Consider the following 24,479-nt stretch of genomic DNA (forward strand, 5'->3'; position numbering starts at 1 on the left):
ACCGAATTCTCTTTGGATCCTGGTTAGTACTTTGGAGAGGGTTGTTAGAAAAAGGCAAGTCTGGCTCCTCCTCGAATTCTTTCTGGCTTTCTGTGTTGTCCTGTGATTTCTCCTTCTCACCTGTGCTCCTATCATTATGATGCCATTTCCCAGGAGCTTCTCACCAGAGCCAAGCTGATGCTGGTGCCTGTCTTTGTGCTTCCAGATTGTGATCTAAATAAAACTTTTAACTAAAGTTCCAGCCTCACGTATTTTGTTATGGTAACTGAAAAGATACTAATGTTGCACTTTTTTTAGTACTTTATTTTTGGATAATACCCTTTTTACCCATTAGTGTTTATTTGGTTGCATTCCATTAGGAAACTTTTGAAACCTAAAAATATAAGTATCTTTGTTCAGCGAATATTTGAAAGAATACTGGTCTGTTTAGGTTGGTTATTTTATACCATTCTCAACTGGGGACTTCAGTGACATTGTTTTGGAGAGCACATGCTAGTAAATAATCTAAATGAGGTTATTTTAATTTCTATTAACAAATCAACTAATAAGTATTTTCTTTGAGTATTTAATGAATTTTATGATTGTTAGTAGAGATCAGGCAAATGGGTTTCAGCCCCTGAGTTGCTTTATTACACAGTTGGCTTATAATACATGCTGCTAGCTGCTATGATGATTAAACATTCATATATTTAAAATTTTTATTTGTAGTCATGTAGTGTTTAATTTATGCCCATAATGGATTATTGGTGACAGTCTAGAAACACACGGGACACTGATGCTGAAAAGCGGTTAATGAGCACCATAAAAGTGATGATGGCCCTGGAAATTAGCTTTAGGATGCTTTTTAGTTGATTGGTAAGGTATATTCATTTGCTAAAAATTCTCCTTTAGCACATCTTGGTGTGTCTAATATTTTAATGCTTAATGCTAAAAAGAGAAAGATATGGTGATTATTATGTTCAATTTTGCTTTTCATATGTTGGGAATAAAAGCTATCCACCCAAAATGTATTTGCACTTTCAAGTACTTTGAATTTTTTTCTCTTTTCTTGTCATTTAGAAACAAAACACAACGTTCGAAAATTAAAGCTGTTAATTTCCTCAAGTGCAGAATATAAGAATTCCAAATGTTAGGTCATGAAAGTGGATTTTTCTCCTTTTGATGCTATAGCAGGTTTGTCATTTTCATCTACATTTTAAAATACAGCTGGCCCTCTGTATTCCAATATTTTGAAAAAATTGGCATCTGTAATGAATACATACAGACTTTGCTTTCTTGTTATTATTCCCTAAATAATACAGTACAATAGTGTTCACATTGTCTTACGTACTGTAAGTAACCTGGAGATGTTTTAGAGTCTATGGGAGGATATGTGTGCGTTATTTGTAAATGCTATGCCTTTTATATAAGGAACTTGGGCATCCCTATTTTGGTATCCATGAGGGATCTGGACCAATCCCTGCAGATACCAAGGTATTATGGTTTGGATATGTGGTGTGTGTCCCTCAGAAGATCATACGTGAGACAATGCAAAAAACGTTCAGAGGTGGCTTCCTCCACTGGCATGGGTGGGTTAAATGGGTGGTCGCTGTGGGCAGGCAGGGTACACATTTGTCCCTGGTGAATGGAGTTCCCTCTCTTCCCTGATGGCCATGCTCTAAGCTGCTTTCTTCTTGCACACTCTTCTGCCAAGTTATTCTGCCTTACCTCAGATGCTGAGCTGTGGAGTCAGCCATCCTGTGGACTGGAATCCCTGAAACCATGCACCAAAATAAAGTTTCCTTCTTAATTATTCACATCAGATCTTTTGGTCACAGTGACGAAAAGTTGACTAAAAGCTTTACGTGGGATGATTGTACTGTTGGTCTCCAGAGCCAACATGAGGTCACCTTTGAGTTTTTTTTTACAATTAAAGATTGGAACAAATCGAATTTTATTTTTATATTTTATAAATGCTAAGAAAAGGTTATTACAACATACTTTATCATGCTCTTAATATTAGTATTAAAATATTTTAAGATTAAAACCACGTTTTTGTAACATATAAATTATAAATGTCTTCAAGCATACCAAAGGGTTTCTTAAGATGGTATTATTGTGAGAAAATTTGCACCTCTAGAAGTGTTGAGAAATGCGATCGTCTGTTGGAATGTGCAGTAGGGAGAAGAGTTTTGGGTAGAAAAATGAAACATCTTCTCAGTTTCTGCATCTGAGAGTGGCTGTATGGAAATGTGTACACACTGGCACACACCAGAGCCAGCTGTGAATGGCTTCAGCAGTACGTTGGCCTTGCTTGGTTTCCCGTGTTATTGTAGAGTTGGTTGAAATGAGTATCACCTCACAGAGATGCCAGCTCCTTCTTTCTGGGGGAAATGATGATGTAAGTCTGTTCTTTGCAGCAAGGACAGTAGAGCAACAGCATGTGTGGGTACTTGTGGGAACCCCGAGTGCTTTGGATAGGGTATGGCTGGAGTGGACCCGAAGGGTTCATGTGCTGGAATCTTGGTCCCTAGAGTGCTTGTGCTGAGAGGTGGGGGAACCTTAAACAGTGGGAGGCTCTTAGATGACTGGGGGAGCTGCCCTGAAAAGGGATTATGGTAGCTCACATAGGATGCCCAAATCACTCTCTGGCTTCCTATTTTAGGGTATCTTTTCCACCCATTTGTGCTCCCTCCATTGTAATGCCATTGACCCATGAGGATCTCACCAGAGACTGATCTGTCTAATGGGACCACCTTGTTTTGGACTTTTAGCTTCAAAAACTGAGCTAACTAAATCTCTTTTCTTTATAAAATTAGCCTGCCTGTGGTATTTCATTATAGTAATGAAAACAGGCTAGTTTGAGAGACTCTCGGGGAAATGAAAAAAAATATTATATCAGTGTGATTAAGAGATGGTTTTAAGATTGTAAAAGTACAAATATTGCTCATTAGAAAATAGATGTTAAATGTGGTGTTAAGCGAATATGTTTAAGTCAAGTATAGTTCTCCATTTACATCTTTTATAAAGTTGGGCATGTTATATTGGAAAAAAAAGTGCCTTTGGATATGATTTTCATTTCTTAAGAATGTGGCAAATCTGTCATTGCATGCTTAAAATGATTGTTTTTTTATAGAACTTTAACATGAAAAACATTACCAGTCCCTTTCATGTATTCATGTTTTACCTAACTTATACTCCAGCACACTGCTTTAGACCTAATCTAATGTTTATTTTTTAGCTGATAGTTGAGGTTCCCTGAGGAACTGTTAGGTATCAGTGAGCATTTTGAATTAGTTCAGTTGTTTGTTTTGAGATGTAAGAATCCCTAAAGTTCAGCAGCAGAACATAGATGAGAGGAAATGGATTCATGGATACAGCCCATATAGGGTGGTCCCAAATCACATTTAAGTTTTTTGCATGTAATTGGGGGGATGGAGAAGGGAAGCAATTCTGTGTGAGTTGCTCCTTATATTTCAGACTTTGCTAGAGCATTTGCATTGAAAGAAAGCCTGAACAAGGAAGATCTAGGAGGGTTTGTGTTGAACCCTGGCTGCTGTGATGTAGAATGCTTCCTAAGAAAAGAGAAGGAAAAAAAATTGAGAACTTTGCTTTAGCTAGTCAGGTTCAAAATAAACTTTGTGATAGCTGAGACTTTTCTCATAAAACTTCAGCTTGCCAGAAGGGTGATGGGGAGATATGAATTACTAGTTTGTGTGATTATGTTAGACTGTCACTAAACAGGAAGTGGTTGATTAGATGGAGCCTCGAGTAGAAAAGATTGCAGAGTAGAAAAGAGAATGTAGTCATATTGATGTGGAATCTCTGAAATTCCTTGTTACTTGAACTTTGTAGGTTATTTGTGTAGCGTTTCGGGTATAGTGGATTCATGGGAAGTGAAATGTAGTCTGATGAGGTATTGGTATGTATCAGAAGCTGATATAGCTCTTACACCAGTCCTATTACGTGATTACTTTTACTTTACCCATTTTACAGATGAGGAAATAGAGTCACAATATACAAATAACACAGGGCAGAAGAGGATTTTAGATCCTAAGAGATCTGATCCCAGAACTAACATTCTTGGTTGCTATGTAGGGATGACATGGGTAGACAGCATAACAATTTCAGAATTATGTTAACTGAAAGGGACATTAGTAGTGATCTAATTCATGTCCTTCATTATGGAAATAATAAAATGGCTCTTCTACAGAGATTAGAAACCTTGCCTGATGGCTTACTCTAGAATGGACAAAGCACCCTCAATGATTTCCCAGTCACTCTTACCGTGCATAGTAAAAAAAGAGACTTTCCCAGGGCAAGCATGTGCTTCTGCCTTCAGGTCTCTTCCAGGTCTTCCAAGAGCACTTGACATACCTGACCTTTCTGCTGCTTCTCTAAATCCTAAGCCTGTGTGTTTTTCAGGCTATCTTCCGATTCTTCTAGCTTTGACAAAGAGTTTTATCAGGATAGTGGGGCAACATTCAGTTTCACAGTTCTGATGGAGACCCTAGTTACAGTGGTTTTAAAAAGTTAGATTTTTTCCTTTCATATAACATTTTGAGCAATTTGATGATTCCTTAGTGCTGGCACCCAGTCTTCCTCTGTCTTATTGCTCAAAATGAATCCTTATGCTTCAAAATGACTTCCAGCTGCAATCAGGCCCGTACCTTGGGGTTGACCGGGCAGCTGCTCCTGCTGTATCTGCTCACGCCTCACATTAGCCAGAACTTAGGCACCAGGCTATGCCTAAGTGCTAGTGAAGCTGAAAAACGTAGTCTACTGTGACCAGCCATGTGCCCATCCAGAAACTGTGTTCCTGGTCTTAGAGGGAAAAATGGAGTATGGAGACCACTAGACGCTGCTGCCTGGGGCAGCCTGCACTGTGCCTCTTGATAGTCATACTTTTCTTTGGATTCCTGGGGAGAGCTGAAAAGGGTATAGTCAAAACTTTTCAGTGATGGGAATATTGACCACGCTGAGACACAAGTTCTTCTCAAAATAGAGCTGAGTTGTGTTGCAATATTTCAGTCACAGAGCCTTCACTTTCTCACATGTCTGAATCCCTCTTTGGATCTTAGTTACTCCTGATTTATCAGCATAGATGAAAAATTGAAAAGATTTGATGTTTTCAATTTATCTCCAAAATAGCTTAAATAGTATCTGAGAATTCCTCTGCTACTGTAAGGATGAATAATTTAGTTTGATTTCCCATTAAATCCAAATAAATAAGATGAAGATTAAACTCAAGATAAATCGATAGTATCTCTTATTGTGTCTTGTCATTTACCTTTGGTACCGTGTCTTGAAAGTTTTATGGAAAGTGATGTTTTGATATTTATTATTGAGATATAATTTCCACAAATAGGTGTTTAAAATCTCTTTGTCTTAGCCAGTTGATTGCAATGTATGCTTGGACTAAATTACTAAAAAAAAAAAAAAAAAGAAAAAAAGAAAAAGAAAATGAAGTTTGGTATGTTAAATAATAGCTTTCACTAGAGATACTTCAGGCCATGAAACCCCAGTGAGAAGTTGTCAGATTCCATTTTAGGGAAGCAAAGCTAAATTTTGATATGTGTAGCCTACCAACTATAAATCTAATCAGCAAGCAAAGAACATTAAATGTTTTATCTTGCTAGTGGCAGCAAAGAGTATAATGATGATTATAATATAGTTTGAATTTATAGTTGAAGTTCTATTTTGTAGCTTGTGCCTGTGTGGAATAAAATGAATAGGTCTCTAAGTCTGTTTCACAAAGTGGACAGTTTATAGAGTAGTTTTCTAGAATACCCCCAAACGCAGTGACTTTCTGTGACAATGACTGCTACGTTTAAGAAATGGATCTCCATAGAGTCCCACCATTGTTAGGTGGCAGTATATTTGTTGTATGATACAGAAAGTACAGTCTGGTTATCTTTCATTCCTTTTATCTGACTTTGCTTAACCTCAGCTGATTGCTTAAGTGAGTGGCCAAGAATTTTTCATCTGCTGTCCTTGGTAACACCTATTATTCATCATCCTAGGATGATTGCTGTTATCAGTTGAAAAATCTAAATGGAAGGCAAAAAATTAAATGCTCCTTGAAAAACTAGAGTGGAAGAGACCTGTTTTTGCTTTTCCCCTATTTTCTACCTATAGACACTGAATAGTCTTTTTAAAATACTTTGAATTTCATAATTTTAAATTATTTAACTCTTCAGCAAAAGAATCCTTGTCTGGTATGTTTCTAGATGTTTAGTGCAAGAAACCATATACTATAAATTGTACTTTCCCAAATGTTATTGTAAAATTGTGATTGTATTTTAATTGTTGTTAGTTTACATTTGGAAAAACTTAGAGGTATTTGTTAGAATGGGATGTGGCAGGATGACTGTGGGGTAAAGGAAAAAAATGTAAGTTTTTTTTTTTTTCTTGGATCAAATGGTGCTCACTTTTAGGCACTTAATTTCAGACAACTGTGTTTTGGAGTCTGAGCCTCTGAGAGCTAAACTGTAATTTGTACATTTGATGTTCGTGACAGAATTGATAAAGATATTTTAAATTTAATTTATTTTTATATTTTGGGTACCAGGGATTGAACTCAGGGGCACTCGTCCATGAGCCACATCCCCAATCCAAATTTTGTATTTTATTTAGAGACAGGATCTCACTGAGTTGCTTAGTGCCTCACTTTTGTTAAGGCTGGCTTTGAACTTGGGATCCTCCTGTCTCAATTTCCTAAGCTGCCACCTTTTTTATTTTTGAAGAGACAAAGTCTTGTTATGTTGCTCAGGCTGATCCTGAACTCTTGGCGTTAAATATTCCTTCTGAGTCCCAAGTAACTGGGACTACAGGTGCATGTCATCACCTGAGAAAGGTGTTTTTGAAAAACTAGGATTTCCTTTAATTATTTATGTATTGTTTAGAAATAAATTAAATAATGATGAAAGTAGGAGGTGTGTTTTTGGTAAAATAAATACAATCAAGTATACAGAGAGAAAGGAAAAGATCCATTTTCTCCCAGTACAAAGATAATCCTAATGTCTTGGCCTATATCATTCCAGGCTGTACATATATGTGTAAGTACTTCTTTGTGATGGTTCCCTTGTGCTTCTTTCAGTGCTGGACATACACAAAAAGAAAATGAATCCAACAGTATGTTTAGCCCAGTGCCTAGTCCTTTTTACCTGTGAGAATTTTTTCATAGGACTAATATTCTTCAAAGCATGTTTCTTAATATTAGTGAGGTATTTTATCATGTAGATATGCCATGTTACTATTTGATGTTATCCTGGCTTTGGCTATTTAATTTACTTTCAGGTTTTCATTGTTTTATATATAAAATATTTAATAGCCAGCCTCATTATCTGGGTCTTTGTCTTTGCCACCAGTCTTCATGTTCCTAGGAGGAAGATTCAGTAGGCTTTTAAGCTGGTCATAACAATGAATTTTTAGAAAATACTTTATGAACATCAATTTTTCTTTACCCTTCTGTCTTCTTATTATTCATCATAATCTTTGACGTTAGCAGCATTCAAAGGTAATGAAAGAGACTCAAATTAATTTTTATTACTGTCAAATCAAATTCATTTAAAATAAATATATGAACCATGGTGATCAGAAGCTAAAATACTAATGTAATTGGACCTAGACATCAAGCCAGGTCCTAAGTCCTCATGAAAGATGCACCAAAGATTTTTTTTTTTGTTGTTATATAATCTTTTCTGGAAGTTTAAAAATTGCAGCGCCTAACATATTGGCATTCTGAAGAATATATGGCTTAAAACAATCTCTTCCAAAATATAGTACTGGCTCACTGAAACGTTATACAATATCAGTAGGGACTTTTAAAATAAAACACTGGTGGTTCTTCAGTTGAATAGAGTTTCACTCTCTTAGTGTTCATCTTTGACCTTCAAATACCTCCTCAGTTCACTGCATTTCATCTTCAAGAGAAACCTAATTGGTAATTTCTAGATAAGACATTAAATCACAGGGGGAAGGGTCAGGAGAACATGGGTCTCTGTAAACCTTTTATTAAAATTGTTTGCTATCCTTCTCATTGAGTTGTTTTTCTATACATTTAAGTTGAATCAAACATGACACGATTCTGTATTTTATTTGACAGCCCTGTGGTCTATCCATGCCTCTGCAAACACCTACGTGCACCATGGCTGTGGCTGAACCTGAGCCTGTGATGTCTGGCATGTTACACCGTCCTCATGATTTCATAGCCATGTTTCACGTGCATATAAATTTACATTTGACCATTTCATCTTATCCTTTTAAAGATTTCTTATATTATACATATAAAAATATATTAAATGCATTATTAGATTAATTTCTTCTGATTAAATGCTCCATAAACTATATATCTGAGATAAAATATGTTAAAACCATTTCGAAGTGTTAAAACATGCAGTTAAATCTTATTCATTTGGAGTAATTAAATTTATAATTTGTAACAGAATTAGAGAAGATTTATGTTCACTTACACTAACAGGATGGGAGGTGGGGCAAGGGGTGAGAGTAGGGGAGGGCTTGGTAAGAACATTCCCTGAGAGGAAATCTCAAATTACTTAGCAAATTATTTGAGGAAATCATCGTGTATGTTGGAAGTTATTATTTATGGAGAATCAGTTGATATTCTAATTATTTGTTTCATTAAGTCAATTCCCCTAAGGACCTCAACCTGATAACACTTTTTTTTTAAAGGACTGGATCCAATTGCTGAAGGTACTTGAAAAGAATTCTAAATGCATTTTTTTTTTAAGTGTCATATAGGTTTAGATTGTACTCTTCCTTGCTGCCTTTCTACCATTTCTTCTGGATAACTTCATATTATGGTATCCAAAAGCTAATGTTATTTTTGGGGTTTAAAGAGAAATTATTACTTATTAAATCTTCACTTCTGTAATTTCAAAAAGGGATCTTGGTAAATTATTGTTAGTTAATTTAGGGTGAGTAACTTTAAATCCTTTTCTTATTTTCCATGAATATAAATAGAATGATGGGGTCTTATTGAACTCTTCGTTTTTGGTGTTAATTTGGATATTGTCACGTAAGAATCATGCAGTTTTAATTGGTCATGATGTAGATCATTTTGATGGGAAGTAAGTCTGAAAGAAATCTGTGCTTGGGAAATTGGTCTCTTAGGAACCTGAAAATGTCTGCAAATGCTTAGTAATGCACACCTTTGCAGTTTGTGGGTGGATGGGGTTTGCTCTGTACCTCCCTGGTTTTTCTGTGCATGTGCTCTTGTGATATCATCACAGACACCTGGGGTCTTTCTTTAGGCTGCAGTTTGCATCTGAATTAGCAGCGGAGGCCTCACCTCCTCTTAATGTATCAGGAGAGAGAGAAAAAAAAAAAAAAAGACAGAAAAGAAAATTTGATGATTAGCAGAGTAATTTTGGATCCCCCAAGGAAATTCAAAATGGTCTTTATAAGTGGACTGGGCAAATATGTTTTTTGGTGAGCAGGGAAATGAGCACCTAAAGGCAAAAATTGTGTTGGGGAGGAGAGGTTAGTGTCATCTCTAAATTTTTATCTGTGTTTTTTAAAAAAAAACCTGTAATAATATTAGTGAATTATTTGTTGATTATTAGTGGCTATGAAAATTATAAATGATATAAATTCCCCTCCCTTTTTTTAGGGTGAATATTTTAGCTTAGCTGTGGTGGGGTAGTACAGGCCAACTTTGGAAATTACTGCATGCTTTAGGCACTTTGGAAATCTGTGGGGGAGGTGCTGGTACTCACAGGTCCAGTCAGGCATCTAGATGCCCACAGTGTCTAGGGTAGTTCTGCACCTCAAAGGATTGTCCTGTACCCTCAACTTCTGATTGTCCTGTCAGAAATTCGAGCAGTTACAAACCTGTTTACCTGGCTTAGAACTTAGTTGATTTATATATAAGCCCAAAGTATGTTTTGTATGGTTTTAAAATATACTGAATTTTCTAGAAATGCAATTAACTCTGTAGCAGTAGCTACAGCTTTTGCATTTGTGGTGATTTACACAGAAACTCAATATTCAGGCTGTTTTATTGCATCTTCTAGAGTAGTTATGGTTGAGCATTTACATAGTAAAATGCCATTATTTTATTATAAATCAGCTTCCTTTATTTCTTTTTAAATATAACACTTGGGGCATTATATTGATTAAAAATTTTGTTAGATTATTATCTGTTTCATTTCAGGACAGTAATTGTAAAATATTTGCTGTTATAAAGCAGAACTGGGGGCTAGTTCTGAGGTAGAGTGCTTGCCCAGCATGTTGAGCCCTGGGTTTGTTCTTCAGCACTGCAAACAAAACAACAGCAACAATCACAAGAGCAGAGCCCCAGCTGAGAAGGGTGAGAACCACTGGTTTTATGTGGTCCTTGGAATTCCACACAATTGATACCCACCTTACAAAATGGAGTACATTACAAAAATGAAGGGCTACTTAAGGAGAAATTCCACCTCTATATAACATTGGTATTAGGAGATTCTGTATCATTTTGAATATGATCATAAGGTTTTTTTTTTTTTTTTTTCCTGTGATCTCTGTGCAGTCTAACTTTACGGTGGAGAATTTATTTTACTTTAAAAAAAAATGTAAGTGTATCCTTGCATTTAAACAAAAGACAACACCATGCTTTGGTCTTAAAATCTTTGTGTATGCAGCCTTGTATTTTAAAAGTGGTAAAATCAGCTGTGACCAGCTAAGTCACAGAGCTTCCACAAAGCTTCGCAGAGAATTATTTTTGTTTTATTAGAGATTATAACTACTTATGATACATTGAAATGGTGTTTTCTGAACATTAAGTGGAGATTTGTTACTTTAGATGAAGGAAAAAATAACAGAGCCATAGGTATTATAGTCTGACTTCAAAAGAGGCTGATCTAATTATCACAATGTGAATTAAATAAAAAACAAAGCCCAGGATATTGCACTATAGCTTAATGAAAAATATTATACCAATATGTATAATGCTGTCTCGGCATTTTAATATATTTGAGCTATCATAAATAAAATATGAATTAGGCATGGGTATAAAATCTGAATTGCTTTTAAAAAACTTCCCAGGAGAAGCCATTGTTCTGCAGTGGTTAGCCAGTATGTTAAATAGATCCTTTTGGCATCTCACCCTTAAAGGGCTCTCTGTGCAGCCACTGACACCCCCAGGTCTGGGATCCTTCCAATATTTCCATTGTCCAATAGTGGTCCATATCTAGACATAGGATTCACGTTTTCTTCCTTTTTAAAAAGAGTTTTTATTGAGTCACAAATTTTATTTTCATTCATAAGAATGAAAAGAAACTGTGGTACATACACACTATGGAATATTATTCAGCATTAAAAGAGAAAAAAATCATGGCATTTGTAGGTAAATGGATGGAGTTGGAGAATTATGCTAAGGTAAGTAAGCCAATCCCAAAAAACCAAAGGCCAAATGTTTCCTCTGATATGAGGATGCTGATCCATATGGGGATGGTGGGGGGTGGAGGGAGCATGGGAGGAATGGAGGAATTTTAGATAGGACAAAGGGGAGGGAGGGGTGGGGAGGGGGCAGGGGAGTAGGAAAGACCGCGAAATAAAATGGACATCATTATTCTCAAGTACATGTATAAAGACATGAATGGTGTGACTCCACTTTGTGTACAACCAGAGACAGGAAAAATTGTGCTCTATATGTGTACTGTAAATTGAAATGCATTCTGCTGTCATATATATATAACAAATTAGAATAAATAAATAAATTAAAGAATGAAGTGTGGAGATTGGTTTAGTTGGATTTCCTAAGGGTGTAGAAAGTTAGGTGGATTAGAAGACAGATTTCATTTTCAGACTTTTGAGTCTTTAAGCTTTCCTTGCACGTTGATTGTATCTAAAGATAAATTGAAAGTCTTCTTTACAAAATAGTATCAGTTAGAGCTTAAAGAACTAAGTAGTATATTAGTTGAATTCAGGAATTTTATTAGTGTGTAATATATTTGAAGATTAAATATATATATATATTTGATCATATACATATGACTAAAACACAGACTAGTTCATAACAATAGGAAGAGAGAAGATGATTTATGAATTAAAAATCAGAATGGAATTTGTGGTTCTATTTACCAAAACAAATTATTTAGGTAAGGCATTAGTGTTGTTTGAAGCTTTTTTTTTTTTTTTTTGGGAATTGAAATGGGCTTGTCTACTCTGTTTTAATGTTATGAAATATTCTTAAAAAAATGCTGTGAAACCTGTACTAAGATGGTCATTAGGAAAATGTACCAGAGAATAATATATAAAGATTAATTGCTTTAAGTTACTGTGTGTTAGCCTGCTCTTTATGAGTAATATATACATTATATTCTCTAAATTTCTTTGGAGAAATAATAACGAGCATCCATCTGTATCTTATAATTTAGTGACAATTATTGATCAAGACTGCTTTCAAACATGCACAGATTTCTACTATTTGTGAAAATCTTCTTTTATTTATAATTTTCACCCCTTCCTGTCTCAGTTTTAAGACCTATAATTGCTGCCTTCCACTACTCTCCTCCCACTGATGGCTGATGCTCACACAATCTGATTTCCATATATGCTCCGTGGAATGGCAGGTAATTGTAACCCAGGTTGCCAGCTCTTCCTCCTGTGCCCAGGGTAGACACTAATTCCCCGAACCTGGAGTTGTCCTCAGAGTCCTTCTACACACAGCACCCCAGGCAGCTCCTGCCAACTGATCAGAATTGGCACCTGAGATAAAGTCTATTTAGCATTTCTATGTTCTACCTTGGTTCATTTCTTAACTTTATTTCTTCTTTGTACCTAATGATTTATTTTTTTTTTTAACTCCCCTTCTTCATCTGATGAATTTTTAAGGCCTATTCCTCGGGCTTTTACCTTTTTTTCCTTTGCACACTTTTTTTTTTTTTTCTTCCTGGGCGAATTTACTGAGCTCAGATCTGTAATAGTCATTCCTAAATCAGCATTTCCAGCCAAGTCTCAAATCAAATCTGAGTTTTCAGGATCAAATATCTAATTGCCTACAATTCCATGTGGTGGTTCTACCATTACCTTCCATTGAACATGTCTGAAACTGAGCTCATTATCTTTCTTCCCCAAATACCCTCTCCTTCTTTACTTAATTGACCATCATGGGTATTAATTTTCTGGCATCTGGATGCACCTTTGACATCTTTCTCTTTCATCTCTTAGTCTCAGATGATCGGTTTTTCCCAGTGATCTGTCTTGTACCTTAGACTCTACCTTCATGGCCAGTCTCCTACTCCAGGTCCTCCTCACCATTTGCCAGTGGCTCTCAAACTTCAGTGTGCAGCAAGATCACCTGGAGCACTTATTAACACACGTTGTTGGGCCCCTTCCCCAGAGTTTTTGATTTGGCGGTTCTGTAACAAGTTCCCGGGGGGTGCTGCTGCTTTGAGGGGAGGGCAGGCATACACTCAGATCACCACTCATTGCCTGTGTTTTCCCTCCCTGGTCTGTCTGCAAACATGTACCACATTACATTTCCCATAACACCTTATTTTGCTACATTATTTTAGGTTTGTAACTGTCTGCGATGCCCTGTTTCTTAAACATTTCTTTTTAAAATTCCTGCCTAGTTTCTGAAGCTCCCTACCATTTAGCACTATTTACCCTTCTGTTTTTACTTCTTATAATCAAATCGTTTTCCTTTCCATCTGTTTAATTTAGGTCATCGCCCAAGTCCTAACTCTTTAACTATAGTTGACCTTGGTGACTTTCCTTGATACTAAACACAATTTAGTAACACAATTTTACTGATTCAGATACATTATTATATCCTTAATGGCAGGAACCATTTTATATGTCTTCATCTCTCATAAAGCCTAGTGTAGGATTAGATCAGCAAGAATTTGCTACCTGGTGAATTGATGGCTTTCTCTAGTTTGGAAGAGGCTGTTTGATTTTGGGGGAAAAAGTTAAAAAGAAAAATAACTTCATATGAGAGAACAGAAAATGGAGCTTAAACATTCAGACTGCTACTCTGTGGCCAGGGGGTATGTGATTGGTGAATGCCCAGCCCTCTCCTTCATGAGCAATATGCTGTTGGTACTGGTGGCTTCAGATTCTTTGTATAGGAGGGTTAGAAGCAGAAACCTGATGGTGGCAGCAGGGTTATGGGAGGCTGGGGAGCTGGGATTTGTCTGGAGGGTTCTTTTCTGAGTAGCAGTCAGTCTTTATATTTAGACAATATATTTTACAGTGTGTATATGTTTCTTCTAAATCTTCCCTAAGCTGTCCCCAAAGTAGGTGACTTATTTTACTAATGACTGATGCTTGACTCCACAAATTAAACAATTAACAAGTTTTTGTTGAACACCTGCACATATTTACCTAGCAAAGCCTGCATGTGTTTTTCCTTTTTCTTTGTAAAGCCTAGAGGCTGGTTTTGGTAGTTTGCTGGGTGGGTACCTGAGAGACAATTTCTGCAAATGAATAAATTGTCACTCCAAGCAAACAACTGACAATATATGTTTCCTGTGATAAACTGTAGTTTTCCTTTACCTTCTTCATTCCAGAGGCCTTTTTAGGGCCAGTGAAGGCTCAAGCCTGAATTCAATCCATCAGTCTCCCATTTAAAACAGAAGGGAAGGGATATTGGAAATTTGCTAGTTTGGACCCTGATTTTACATATGAGACAGTCTTGGCCTAAAGCAATGAAGTGTTTTGAACAAAATTACAAAAATGAATTGTGGCCCTGCCAAGAGCAGACCGAATCCCCTTCATTTCCATGTGATCCTCTCTGCATTTCTTGACTCCTTCAGATCGAACCTTTAACTATTTTAATTAAATGGAAACAAGTTTTTGGTGTTTTTTTGTACTTCATTTGGGATTGGAGAGTTAATGCTGTTTAATTTATAGTTTTATCCCCAGTGAACAAAATATATCCATTTCTGAAACAAACAAAAAATTAAGCTATGCATCAAAAAGCAATATCCAGAGGTAATTATTATTTTTTAATTTAAATTATAGATCTTATTTTCCTAGAGGCTTTGTGAGATCTTGCAACTATTATTCAGGATATTAAGACATGAAATACTAGATAGATCTGATTCTCAATTCTGGTTTTACGAATTGTCTACTTAAAAACGTGAAAACTGTAGAATATGAGTTACGAGCTTGTCTCTGGCTGTACAGCTTCTGCAGCCCAGTATTGATGTTTGTTTTCACATAGAATGGAACATGGAGCTGGTTTCTTTGAGTGCTTACGGTGAAGCAAACAATAAAACGGACATTATTTGCATATTATGCCATACAAATTAGAAATTTACAAAGGTATATAAATCCTGATGGAGCAATAATACTACAAAATAAACCATTAACTTGATGCTGTTAATGTTTAGGTTGCCAAACTCTTTGTAACACTGTTCCTTCTGACACAATATTGATGATTATGAATGTGCAGTTAAGAATTTTCATTCTACCATCTTCATTAACTTTAATGTGTAAGTAGCCACAGTTACCCTGCCAGGTATGACAGATGGCAGTTTTTTGAAGTGGCCTTTAGGTACATTCTCCTTACAGGTTAGTGAAGGTAACTGTCAGCCGAATGTACTTGTATTCTATGTGTGTGTGTGTGTGTGTGTGTGTGTGTGTGTGTGTGTGTGTATGTGTGTGGGAGAGAGAGAGAGAGAGAGAGAGAGAGAGAGAATGAGAATGAGAATGAATCAGGTTTATTTGTCTGAAAATTAGATTGTGCCACAAATGGCAAACCATTTATTTCTCACCCCTGAGATTTATCCTAGTCATGTTTCGACTCTCCTCCCAATCAAACCCTATCTCTTTTAGAAGGTAAGGAGCAGGACAAGATTTATTCAGCACATGCAGTGTCATTTAGTTCTAATATACTGTGTATTGTATTTCATTGATTGCATGGGATGCTTTCATTAGTATTTGTTGACAACACATTTTCTTTTCCTATTAATGAATTTATTGAAATTATAGATTAATGGGGATTTCTATGGTGCTGAAAATTTAATTTGGATGTATCTTATGCTCTAAGCTTTGGCTCAACTGTCTCAATCCTGCGAGAGTCAGAATCACTGTCTAAAAATCTGATATTATGAGCCGGGCATTGTGGCACAGGCCTGTAATCCCAGTGCCTCTAGAGGCTGACATAGGAAAACCATGAGTTCAAAGCCAGCCTTTGAACTTAGCCAGGGTGCTAAGCAATTCAGTGAGACTCTGTTTCTAAATAAAATGCAAAATAGGGCTGGGGATCTGGCTCAGTGATCTAGGGCCCCTGAGTTCAATCCCTAGTACCAAATAAAAAATAAATAAAATATGATATTATGCAATCTCATATATTTATTTTCTTCTCATAGTAGATCTTTACCCTTTAGTGTTTGTAAGCTAGCACAGGAAATAATAGGCTTTACATAATTTCAGTGATATGTATCGGCACATAGTAAATCCAAAATGAGAAATGCAGTTAAGGAAAAATCCCAAAGAATCTGATATTGTTTTAAAGTAGGAAGCCATAATTTTTATTAAGCAGTTTATAGAGATTGTTTAAGAAACACTGTAATTAGGGAGGGAATTAATGTGAAAGGATTATGCAAAAAAAAAAGAAGGAAAGGAAAATCATACATGGGATAAGTTGCAAAGGAAATTGGTTGGTCTGTCCCTTGAGGTCTGGGGAGTTCATGTAAGAAGTCCCAAATCATGGTTGATTTTCAGTCTTCCATTTTTTCCCCCCATAGGTGGTGAGGTTATAAAGTCCTTCCTTCTTTTGGAGTCATTTCTGTTCACCTTTCAGGGATCTGTCTTAAATGCATTGTAGTGTCTGTCCCCACTCCCGCTCGTTAGTTTGCTAGAGAAAACAGAAATTTGGCTGCACGTCATGTAAGAGAAGAGGTGTGCTGTATGTGTGCAACACTTTCTCTGAAGAATATGATATTCAGTTCCTAAGAATACTCAGAATCAAGCATAATTTAGAAATCTTTAAGTTTTTCATTTGGTCCTAACCCCAAATTTATAGCTTAGTAATTAGATTACCAAGAGAGTTAAAAGATTCCTAGGTGATCAGTAAAGACAATTCTTTGGACTAGCAACACAATTTGTTAGGAATCATCAGCTGCTTTTAATCATTCAAGTATTTATTATTTATAACAACAGTTTCACATAAAGGGTTTAGGGCCATTCTTCCTATAACCAAGCAACTGTAGTGTTTGTCTGTTTCTCATGTTTTATGGTCAGTGTCAAAACACCAGTGTTTGTGTTCATTAAGATACATTTGCTATTGAGAAAGAAATTAAAATGATGTCTGAGAAGATTTAAGAAGTGCAGGGTCAAGGATGAGAAGAAAACATTCTCTTGCCTTAACACATTTTAAGGGGAATGTATGTATGTAAAAGCCATGAAACCATACTTACTGAACTTGAAATCATTTTGCAGATTTCCACGACAAATCTGATTTATATGGCTTGAACATTTTGCTTTTACTCTTTTTCTCATTCACAAACTTTGCCAGCTCCTAAAGATCTGCTTGGAGACTCACTGTGCTAATAGGCAAAGTTGGCCTTTCCTGCGCTTCCCTTAAAGTAGTCCATCCTGAAACACTGACCTTTTAGTTTAATAACAGTTTTATTTGAGAAAATGTTCAGATCCTAAGAGCTGAAGAGTGTTTTCAGAAAGGCCACTTTAAATACTGGTCTCCAAATGGTGTATCTTTTCCCCTTATGCACTTTGGATCTGACCTATCCAAAGAAATATATTTTTGCTTTCTGTATATTCTATTGATTTACAAACAAATAACATGAAGCTTAGATTTGCTAAAAACCCATTACCACCCTGGTTTATTTTCCCATCTGTGCTTTGATTTGCTATTTTAGATTTTAAACTTTTTATCCTAGGTCATATTTTTCCTTTGTTATTATAAAATCTTGATTGTAGCTAAGGCAATTACATTTTTTAATTTGACCCTGGACTTGAGACCCAAAAGTTGTGAATTTTTTTCTTCTTTTCTGTAAGTAGTGAGGGCATTAGAAAGATAGCTGTGCTTTGGTCCCTTTTCATACCAGAAGTGATGTCACCTGAGCGTGTCTTCAGCAGCCCTGGAGTTTTGCCCGTTCAGTTGCTGGTCCTTTCTTGTCCCCACTTCCCTCCCTGTCTCATAGCCTCATCTGTCTTCTCCTCACCCTACAGCAGGCGGTAGGGCTGATCACGGCCAGCAGAAGGGTGCAGGGAAAGAAACATCAACCTTCTAAGCTAAATTTCCGTGTTCCCACACCACTGCCTCTGAAGGGCCTTCCCCATTTGGCTTCATGCCCATCCACCAAGGGTGGCCTCCTTGTTCTACCAGTTGATCACATCAGAGTACAAAGCTCGCTGCTCAGTTTGGATTTTCCTCCATAGGTCGCCCCTATGTAACAGGCATAATATGCACTATGAAGAGATGACATTGTGCTAAGTGAAATAGGTCAGATGCAGAAAAACAAATACTGCATGATCTTGCTTATACATGGACACAGAGAATAAATGGAGACCAGGACAGTGGTTGCCAGAGGCTGTGGATGGAGTGGGGAATAGGGAGATGTTGGTGAAAGCACATTAACTTGACATTATAAGGTAGGTTCTGGTGATATAGAACTTAAAGCAGAGTGACTTTATAATATTGTATCCTTTACTTGAAATTTGACAAGAAAGTGGATTTTAGGTGTCCTCACTCCATATACACACAGATGATGAATATGTGTGGTAGTTGATATGTTAGTTTGATTATAGTAATTATAGCATAATTTGTATTTATGTGAAATAATCACATTGTACATCTTGAATATATACAATTTTTTGTCAGTTATATCAATAAAGTTGGAAAGAAACTTTAAACAACAAAAAGATAATGTGAGACTTTCAGCTCATTTTCAAAGCTTATCTGTTAATTATACTTAAGAGTTGGTAGACTGAAGTCTCACAGAAGCCTAGTTTTAATTGACAAATTAAATTTTGCTTGAGAATCTGGTTGAGTTTTGCTTGAGAAAACTTTTGGTGTTGTAATTGGAACTAATCTAGGAGAAGCAGCATGATTTTAGATAGGTAGGTCTACAGTGTGTTGATCCTAATTAGCATGCTTACCTTCAGAGTGTAGATTGATCGGGTAGGACTAATTAGATTAATATTTATTTCAATATTTTCTTCTTATGGAGTTGCTGTCTGCGTACAACTTGAAAAGTTAGCATCACATTGTTTTGCTCATTTCTGAGAGGTAGATGGAAATGTGGAAATCATCACCTTGCAAAGTGCGTAGTCTAGAACTTCGTAGCCCACAGGTACACCTAACCTTGGGTGAGTATCCAAAAGTCAAAAGTTGAATATATTTACCCAAAGTCTGGCTGGTAGAAAACCAAACTGTTTAGATTCTTTGGCAAGCTATTATGCTGGCAATTTCTCAGCACTTATTTGTATTGTTTTAAAACATTTAATTGTGGAAAAACTTAAGATTTTCCTGAATACTTACAGAATTTTCTGTCCAATTGTTTCTCTAGTTTTTGTGTTATCATTTCAAAGTAGAAACCTTAAGATTCTTCTGTTTGGATTTTGGCAAACTAAATGCTCACCACATATTTAACCTTATGTGCCTGATTTCTTTTGGTTAGCATAATGTTTTTAAGGTTTATCCATGTCGTAGCATGTATCAGTACTTCATTTCCTCTTTATGGCCTATTAGTATCATACTGTGAGAGCACCTTCCTGTATCCATTCATTAGCTGATGGGCATTTGGTTGTCTCCACTTTGGGGATTCATGAATAATACTGCTATCAATATTCCTGAACAAGTTGTTGTGTAGACATGTGGTTTCAATTCTCTTGAATATTTACTTTACCTGAGAGTAGAATCACAGGGTCTAAGGTTATTCCATTTTTCAGTTTTAGAAATGCCAAACTGGGAAGAGCAGGAAGAAAAGATCAACATCAATCAGAGACATGAGGTGGGAGGGAAAGGGAGAGAAAAGGGAAATTGCATGGAAATGGAGGGAGACCCTCAATGTTATACAAAATTACATATAAGAAGTTGTGAGGGGAAGGGGAAAATAAACAAGGAGGGAAATGAATTACAGTAGATGGGGTAGAGAGAGAAGATGGGAGGGGAGGGGAGGGGAGGGGGGATAGTAGAGGATAGGAAAGGTAGCAGAATACAACAGTTACTAATAGGGCATTATGTAAAAATGTGGATGTGTAACCGATGTGATTCTGCAATCTGTATTTGGGGTAAAAATGGGAGTTCATAATCCACTTGAATCTAATATATGTAATACGAGATGTCAAGAGCTTTGTAATATTTTGAACAACCAATAAAAAAAAAAAAAATAGAAATGCCAAACTGTTTCCCAGCAGCTGTGCCATTTTATACTCCCGCCGGGCATGGATGAGGGTTCTAGTTTCTCCATCCTCACTGACACTTGTTATTGTGTATCATTTTGATGATAAAAGTTTTGAAATGGTATGTCATTGTGTGTGTGTGTGTGTGTGTGTGTCTTAGGTTTTAAATTTTAAAAAAAATTAAATATACTTTTTTAGTTGTAGATGGACATAATACCTTTATATTATTTATTTATTTGTATGTGGTGCTGGGGATCGAACTCAGAGCCTTGCACATGTAGGCCAGCGCTTTGCCACTGGGCCACAACCCCAGCCCTAGGAAGGTTTTAATTTTATTCAAGGTTTTTAAAGCTGTGTCACTGAGGTTTTGATATGCCTGGTAAGAAATGCTATTGAGTAGCTTTTATGTGCTCATTGGCCATTCTTACATCTCTTCTTTTGGGAAATGCCTGTTTATGTCCTTTGCCCATTTTTAATTGGGGTATCTTTTTATTGTTCAGGGGTAAGAATTCTTTATATATTGTACTATGTATACTCTAGAACAGTTCTCTTGTCAGAAGACACTGTTCTGTGGGTTCTGTTTTCACCATTATCCTTTTCTTCTTCTTCTTTTGTCTGAGGGCTCGAACCCAGGGGCACTTAACTGAGTCATATCCTCAGCCCTTTTTATTTGTTACTTTGAGACAGGGCCTCAGTACGTTGATTAGGCTGGCCTTGAACTTACCATCTCCTATCTCAGCCTCCTGAGCTGTTGGCATTACAGGCATGCACCATCCTGCCCCTCTTTCTTTTCATCATCTTGATGGTGTTCCAGCAACACTATGCTTTGTTGTTTTGTGATAGTCCACCACTGAGAGAAAACATCCTTATTGCATTCATATATATTTTTGCTACTATTCAAGGTTAGCTAAGTATTTAAGGATTGCGCATATCCTATTAAGTTTTTGCATATGCTCTGAGGAAAGGCACATAGAATGTCTAGTTCCTCAAGTAATGTATTCAGAGAGAAGAAACAGTACTGTCTCGATTTCCATTTAATAGGTCCAACCATTTGAAATAATGCTTGGTTTCTGTGTGTATTCCTAGATTCTCCTAAATGGTTCTGGTACTCTTTTGCTCATATTTTAGGCAGCAAGTTTCTAATGAAGAAGAGATACTGTTTGCATATTTCTCAAGGCTCATGAGGAAGTATGTAAAACTTGTCCATTTTATTTACCATCATAGTTGTAAGAATCTTTACAAAACATATCACATATCAAACATAGTCTTCTAATTGCAAAGGCCAGATGTTTCAAATCAAGTCACCAGGTATTTAGGAAAGCTCCAGCTGTGTCCTCAGCAGTGTTCTGTGTCTCCCTCCAGATGTTCGCTCTTGAATTTGAATGACATGTATTCCGGAAAACATGATTTCCAAATTTTTTAAAAATATTTTTTAGTTATATGTAGGCATAACATCTTTATTTTCTTTCTTTATTTTTACGTGGTGATGAGACTCGAACCCAGTGCCTCACATGTGCGAGGTAAGCGCTCTGCCACTGAGCCACAACCCCAGCCCTGTTTCCAAATTTTCATAAATCACAAATGTCTTCTTTTATAAGTCATGAAAAAAGAATGTAAATGCAATGATCTCCTCATTGTAGTAACTGACTTTCTTAAATAAATTTAGTTATTGAAGTGAGAAGATTTTGGTGTCCTTTCTTCTCTGAAGTCCATTACAGCTTGGCCTCCATTAACACACAATTGTTAGACTTTAATGGTGGGACATCATTTTTAAAAATTTGTACCTAGTGGATCAGTCCCCAGTGGGCAGTAAGCAGTCCTTGAGTTTATCATGCATTTTGGCAGGTGTGGAAATTTCTGGGTCACCGGGAGACTCTTGTTAAATTACTACACTTCTTAGGAAATTTCAAGGAGATACCGACCACGTGGCAGAACCTTGTGCATTTAGATCCTTCTCATCTTGGTGTTCCTGAGGGTTTTCTTTCCTTTGTTTTTAGGAAGTCACTTATTTTATCTCCTGCTCTTTGTTGATTCTAGTTTCTGATGAAGAACTAAAAAGAAGGGTCGCTGAGGAGCTGGCATTGGAGCAAGCCAAGAAGGAATCTGAAAGCCAGAAGCGGTGAGTCTCATGTTATTGCAGAGAAATGCTGATGGACTGGCTGTCTATATCATACATTTTTAGAGAAAAATTATTGTAATAAGACACATCATTAGCTTATGACTGTACTTGAGAATGTGCTGCACGTAGAATTTGGCTACTTTTTGGTTTTGGATTGTGCTTATTAGTCCTATGTTACCTCTTTCCAAACTTAATTATAAATTATCATTGTATCTCTTAATAGTTCTTAGTTACATGAACAGTGAACCTTGTTTTCTCAATATATGAGAATAGTTTTTGAGGATTCCCCAGGAGTTTCTAAATCTATTAATGAATGTATTTAAAGATTGAAAATTAAATGCCTGCTATTCTGCTATTATGTATTCAAGTAAATAATATTGTAGCTAATGATGAATAGCATATGTCATACATAGTACCCCATTAACAAAGAGCACCAATTAGTAATAGGCTTACTTAAAAAATTAAGATGTTGGGCTGGGGATGTGGCTCAAGCCGTAGCGTGCTCGCCTGGCATGCGTGTGGCCTGGGTTCGATACTCAGCACCACATACAAACAAAGGTGTTGTGTCCGCCAAAAACTAAAAAATAAACAAATATTAAAAATTCTCTCTCTCTCTCTCTCTCTTTAAAAGAAATTAAGATGTTATATAAATTTGTACTGTTGGAAATCAAAATTTTCTATAATTCCTTCCTGTGGTGATGAACTCTCACATTTTATTCATTTTATTACTCTAGATTTTTTTCTATTACATGCTTCTATCTTATAGTTGAATTATTAATGGTATTATGAATAGTAACTAAAAAGAATTCTATAGTAATAAAAACGGCATGGTATTGGCACCATAATAGACTTGTAGACCAATGATACAGAATAGAGGACACAGAGACAAACCTACATAAATATGGTTATGTCATACTAGAAAAGTTGACAAAAACATTCACTGGAGAAAAGATAGCCTATTCAACAAATGGTGCTGGGAAAACTGGAAATCCATATATAGCAAAATGAAATTAAATCTCTATCTCTCATCCTGCACAAAAATCAACTCAAAGTGGATTGAAGACTTTGGCACTAGAACAGAGACCCTGTGCCTAAGAAAAAAAATAGGCCCAAATCTTCACCACCATGGCCTAGGGTCTGACTTCCTTAACAAGACTCCTAAGTACAAGAAGTAAAACCAAAAATCGACAAATGCGATGGATTCAAATTAAAAAGCTTCTTCTCAGCAAAGGGAACAATAAAGTGAGGAGAGAGCCTACAAATTGGGAGAAAATCTTTACCTCATGCACCTCCAATAAAAATTAATCTCTAGGATATATAAAGAACTCAATAAACTTCACACCAAAAACCCAAATAACCCAATCAATAAATGTGCTAAGGAACTGAACAGACACTTCACAGAAAACGAAATAATTTGATCAATAAATACATGAAAACGTGTTCAACATCTCTAGCAATTAGAGAAATGCAAATCAAAACTACTCTAAGATTTCATCTCATTCCTGTCAGAATGGCAGTCATCAAGAATACAGGGAACAATAAATATTGACAAGGATGTGGGGGAAAAGGTACATTTATATATTGCTGGTGGGATTGCAAATTGGTGCAGTCAATATGGAAAGCAGTATGCAGATTCCTCAGAAAACTTGGAATGGAACCACTATTTGACCGAGCTATCCCACTCTTGGTTTATACCGAAAGGACTTAAAATCAGCATACCATATTGACGAAGCTACATCAATATTTATAGCAGCTCAATTCACAATAGATGGACCATGGAACCTAGGTGTCCCTCTATAGATGAATGAATAAAGAAAATGTAGTATATATGCACTCAATGGAATATTACTCAGCTTTAAAGAAGAGTGAAATTATGGCATTTGCAAGTAAATGGTTGGAATTGGAGAATATCATGCTAAACGAAATAAGCTAATCCCACAAAACCAAAGGGGGAATGTTTTCTGTAATATGTGGATGCTAATTCATAGTAAGGTGGGGGACACTAGGGAAGAATAGAGTTAGTTTAGATTAGGTAGAAGGAAGGGACTGGAGGGGA

At 36.3% G+C, this 24,479-nt stretch overlaps 1 protein-coding gene across 1 annotated transcript in view; it reads left to right on the forward strand.

Moving 5' to 3' along the window:
- Chchd3 (coiled-coil-helix-coiled-coil-helix domain containing 3) overlaps positions 1–24,479 on the forward strand; it is a 273,743-nt gene that overhangs the window by 35,432 nt on the left and 213,832 nt on the right. Inside the window, exon 3 of the mRNA XM_076833112.2 lies at positions 22,342–22,423. Coding sequence (XP_076689227.1) covers positions 22,342–22,423 — 82 coding nt within the window. The remainder of the gene's footprint in view (positions 1–22,341; positions 22,424–24,479) is intronic.

The sequence above is a fragment of the Callospermophilus lateralis genome, chromosome 1 (genome assembly GCF_048772815.1).
Source record: "Callospermophilus lateralis isolate mCalLat2 chromosome 1, mCalLat2.hap1, whole genome shotgun sequence".
Classification (NCBI taxonomy): Eukaryota; Metazoa; Chordata; class Mammalia; order Rodentia; family Sciuridae; genus Callospermophilus; species Callospermophilus lateralis.